We start from the raw sequence: 5,120 nt of genomic DNA on the forward strand, positions 1-5,120 counted from the left end.
GTTTGTTTTCTGTGTCAGTGTTTGTCGCCACACAGGACTGTTTCGTTGATGTGCGTTATTTTGTTTTGTTCCAGTGTTCTGTTGTTTTTTATGAAATATTATGGACACTTACCACGCTGCGTTTTGGTCCTCCAATCCTTCTCGTTACTCCTCCTCAGAAGAGGAGGACGAGATCCATTACAATGAGCAATAAAACAACACTGCAATTGAGCCACATTTATTTTCACCATAAGACTTTTCTTGGTCTCTCTTGTTCTTTTCTTTCAATTAAATATGTGGGAAAAAAGCGGTCTGATGTTGTCCCTCTCCTTGGGTGTAGATAATGTGCTGAGATGAGACTCACTCAGAAATCTTCAGAGATGCATCAGCTGGATTGGTTTTGACTTGATTGGGTGAGTTCTGTCTTGAGCAGAATATAGACGATTTAGCATGATATATTGATATGGCAAGAAAATATTTAACATTCAAGGCCCGTCTGTATCATATTTCGGTATACTTGCAACGCAAAGAACAACTCTAGATATATTACATACTCATATTATTATTTGATTGATTTAGTCTGCTCAAGAGCTTAAACGATTTAAGATATTAACACAAAACCAACTTCCAAATGTCTAGACTGCCCCAAGTTGGATTGCTTGAGATAATATTTTTGATAGCATTTATACTTTTTGAACCACAACAATATTTAAATGAGCATCCAATGCATTTTAATGGCAAAAAAAGTCCCATAGACTCGAATGGTAAAACAATTATAAAAATCTAGACCTGTCTCCTACACCGTTTAAGCTATCAACACCAAACCGATGTTGAGATGTTCAGACTGGCCCAACTTAGATTGCTTGCCAAAGATATTCGACACTATGTAACTTTTAGAAACTATAACCTTTAAACTTTGCATAAATTTGAATGAGAACCAGAGGAATACATTGGTTGATATTCACAATGGTCCAGCTCCGATGTTATTAAGTTACAAAACCAACTTTAAAACGTTTAGGCTATCCTAACTTCAAATGATCTAAAATCTTTATTAACTATAAGTACATAAATTGGCATACATTAGCATAAAATAACTCACCAACATAAACTCCTGAACCGTTCGAGCTAGACACCAAACCAACTCTCATGTTTAGGGTTAGGGTTTTCCCCTTCAACTATAACCAGTCACTGCCACTACTATTACTTATTTCAAAACCACAAATACTTTAAAACAAGCACAACCACATTTTCTTGAGGAAATGTACTTTTCTAGTTTGATACAGTATGACTATTTATAAAGAAAGAACGTTTACATTGAATACATGATTGTTGGAGAATCTGTCCTCTAGCCTGGCACACCACTCCAGGCCACTCTCTAAAGAGAAAATTACATAAGTTAACATCAAAGTACAGTTTCATTCTGTCTGTCCATTCATTATTGGTATAATATATACAAAAAATAAAGCTACCTTCTCGTTCTTTGAGAAGAGCGGGGAAGTAAAATGTCGCAAACGTGGGGATGACCTCTCGAAACAACCCCTCCAAAATACTGCCAAACCCACGTGGAAGCCGAAGGTGAGTGTTTGAGAAAGGCAGACATCTTCCTTGGTCAAACACAGGTCTGCTAACGCGTTACTGGAATTTGGACAGATAAAGAATATCTGCGTTACTTGCTTTGATATTACTTTTAAAATGTATTTATTTGGTCAACTTTATCCCGGTAAGTACTGACTAATGTTGTGAGATTAACGTTAGCTAAAGTTCTGCAGTGTAAGATTGGATGCAACGCTAGCAGGAGACTGCTGCATGGAGAAAGAAAGATATCATTGAACGTGACGTTACCTTTAGCTGATGTTTTTGGCCTTAAACAGTTTCGAAAAATGTTTGTTTTGCATCAGTAACAGTTAATGCCAGAGTGCTGATGCTTGTTGCTAGGAAACAAGGCTCTAACTACGGCAACGAAAGAGGTTCAAACTGAGCGAGTGCGATACCAAATGACACATGAAACCACATCATGACACAAAAGCAAGACTTTATTGGATGATACTCACAGTTAATTGTTTTCTAAAGTTATAGAAACAACTTTCTACGATTAAAAACATGCAAACAAAACAGCCAAAGATTAATAATATGAGTACAGTGACAGTCATTTCTCACTTGCTCTCTCCTATTCCCTCTTTTACCATCTCCAGCCCCACTGGTTAAGAGTAGGTGATGACAGCGTACTCAGAGTTTGTGCTCATCTTCCTGGAGACCTCTCGGGGCTGGACATGCAGTCTATCAGCTGAGCGGGAGGCCTGCAGGGTGGACCTAGCTTCAGGGCCTGCCTCTTCTCTCCACCTCTGCAGAGGGGGGGGGGACATGAAACACACAGGATTCCATTTCAGGTGAGATTCAAATAAAGTCTCAACCTGTGACTGGGGCTGCATTAGCCAATAATAGCCAATACACATCCGCCACTGACATATTACGTTGAATATGGTGAATGTCAGTAATATGGTCACATATGGCGACGTATGGTGGTGTTGATGTAAAATAATGTGGTGTGGTGTTGTAGAAGTTCTAATAATAATAATAATAATAATGATAGATTATACATTTTATTTGTAGAGCGCTTTCCATTTCACACAGAACTCACAAAGCAATAGTTTCCAATCCTCACCTCTCTATGGTCCCCCGGTGCTAGGTAGGAGATCTGTGTGAGTTCTGGTGTGCTGGCCCCTCGCATAGTAATCATTATGTCAGCATAAGGAACCTCATGATCACTCTGGCAATCTGGGTCAAAACAGGAAATGCAATGTTTTGTACAGTAGATTTTCTTAGTATACACCCAGCTTAGCAACTCAAATGAATGGTACATTCCATTATCTTACCAGCTGGAGTTATTCTCAGTGCCACCCTCTCACAATTAGTTAAGCATGCACCTATAAGATAAGTAAGTATCTTATATTATATTAAGTAATCTATTATAATTACGACATTGTGTGAACTGGTTGTTTCAGAAATTTTGTAATATTAAACAAACATTTACCTGTTGTCGACCTTCCAACACTAGATCCTTCTCTTGATGTTGTGCTGATAAAAGACCAATAAACAAATTCCACATAGGAAGTCCACATAATAATTGCCAATGAAAAGTGTGTTAAAATGCCTTAGCACACATGCCACATTGCATGAAAAAAGAAACATACCCTGTACAGATAACAGCAGGTTTTCCTGAAATACACAGGAAATCGCATTAATTAAATATACTGTAATTATTCATTAATAACAACTTTGGAAAATAGGAATCATATTTTACAACATTCAGATTCAGAAACTTTGCGTTCATAATTGAATTTACAACGTGTATACGCACCTTTGCAATATCGATTGCGGCTCATACATAAGTAGACAGCCACAGCTGCCAACACAGCAGCCACAATAACTGTCACTGTTGCCAACACTTTGACAACTGTGAATTCCTCTGTATTGAAGACAGCACAGAGACAAAATTATTATTGAATCTCAGTTTGCAACTCATTCGTCATTGCCTCAAACAGGGGGTCACTTTTGTTGTTTGCAATACATTTAAACATGTTTCACAATTAATTTTTAAGGAGTAGAATAGCATCATTTTGTATCACCATTATCTATTATTGAGTCTTCGTGGTTACTCAACGCTGTCACTGATACATCTAAAACACAGAAAATAGTAGACATCAGGATCAAGTAAGCTAGTGAAATTGGAAGGTTTTATAATATGTTGTGCCTATGTCATTCAACAGCCTCAGAGCAATTCAATTAGACTATTACAGAAAATGAGATTTAGGTTGCGTCTCATATGGCACCCTATTCCCTATGTAGTGAACTTCTTTTGACCAGAGCCTTATAAAGTCTCAGTAACAGATTCTCCAGTGAGACTTACCAGTAGTGACCGTTGTGGCCGGGGCACTATGTCGACCTGGCAAAAGAAAAGACAATATAATTTAAAACAATTATCCAGTAATTACTGATGTATAAATGTATTAACGTTTTAACAGGATTAAGATCATTCATTTGAACACAATTTGTTTTTAGAGGTAAAATGCACATGCTGTAAGAACTACAGTGTACAGTAGGTCACTTCAACCAGTTTTTGCCTACCTTGTGCCTGCAGTGATACCAAAACCTCTATCTTGCGTGATAAATGTTTGCTTTCGTGATCTTCAGAAAAGCAGGTATAGTTGTACCGAAAATCTTCTGTGGACAGATGTGGAAAATACAATGGTAGTCTGCAGAGGTCACCATTCTTTGTGACATTTTTTGTTTCTCTTGGCCTATGACAATGAGGACAGTCTGAGACTTTGATCCAGTGGCCACGGACAAATCCAGATGAGCAGTTGTAGGTGCAGTTCAATACTAGAGGTTCTCCAACTACTGCATAGATGACTTCATGCTGTTTCTCCAGGTCGATACAGGTTACTGAATCTGTAATGAAAAAGGCATAAATTGAGGCAACGATTCTTCAGTCAGTAGACCTTGGATATAAATATATAGCTTGAGGACATTTGATTATCATCAAGTAAAAAGTAGAGGAATTTATTTTACCTTGGTTTCCCAAAAGAAGCAGCAATGGCAAATGGGCAAAGATTAGCATCCTGTCCAAATTTGTCCAGATCCCCTATGTTTCAACTATATGATAGGTTAACTCTCAGAATTTGCTTGATTAAAAAATACACTTGCACCACTGGTGTCACAGTGGGTTGTGCCATCATATTGCAGTATGCACCAGGTAGAAGGTACAGGAAGTGGTGTTCAACAGGATGCCTGATAAAAGTGTTCTTAACTTTCCATTCAAACATCTGCTTTTGTAGATTTGGGTAATGGAAAGATCCATAGGAAACATTAAACAAGATGACATTTTAATATGCATACTGAAATACAATTGCATTCATGTGGTGTTTTAGAGTATACCTATGTTTTTTTGTTATTTTCATGGTAATTTGTTGCTAGAGATCTTTTACAACTTTTTCTTTGAGTAAAGTACTTATTAATGTAATGTTAATGTATACATTCCACATTATATCCAATTACAGTTTTGTTTGGATACTTTATGTACTGTATGTAGCTGTCAACACAGATATTTAAATGTAAAGTACATGTACAAAATGGATACATAT

The 5,120-nt window shown here is 37.2% G+C and overlaps 1 protein-coding gene and 1 long non-coding RNA gene across 2 annotated transcripts; both read right to left on the reverse strand.

The window, feature by feature from the left end:
• Positions 1-216: 216 nt before the first annotated feature.
• LOC123992426 lies at positions 217-1,954 on the reverse strand. The gene is made up of 4 exons (XR_006831245.1): positions 1,822-1,954; positions 1,449-1,614; positions 1,293-1,354; positions 217-399 (listed from the first exon to the last, which is right to left on the reverse strand). It is a non-coding gene; the product is annotated as an uncharacterized LOC123992426 (long non-coding RNA).
• Positions 1,955-1,994: 40 nt separating this feature from the next.
• LOC123994180 lies at positions 1,995-4,718 on the reverse strand. Its single transcript, XM_046296708.1, has 10 exons — positions 4,549-4,718; positions 4,105-4,428; positions 3,887-3,922; positions 3,606-3,656; positions 3,338-3,445; positions 3,171-3,195; positions 3,011-3,054; positions 2,853-2,903; positions 2,642-2,754; positions 1,995-2,321 (listed from the first exon to the last, which is right to left on the reverse strand). Exons 1-10 carry the CDS (start codon positions 4,595-4,597, stop codon positions 2,181-2,183), a joined length of 942 nt encoding a protein of 313 aa, XP_046152664.1. The 5' UTR covers positions 4,598-4,718; the 3' UTR covers positions 1,995-2,180.
• Between the last annotated feature and the right edge of the window lie 402 nt (positions 4,719-5,120).

Source organism: Oncorhynchus gorbuscha, linkage group LG13 (assembly GCF_021184085.1).
Source record: "Oncorhynchus gorbuscha isolate QuinsamMale2020 ecotype Even-year linkage group LG13, OgorEven_v1.0, whole genome shotgun sequence".
NCBI lineage: Eukaryota > Metazoa > Chordata > Actinopteri > Salmoniformes > Salmonidae > Oncorhynchus > Oncorhynchus gorbuscha.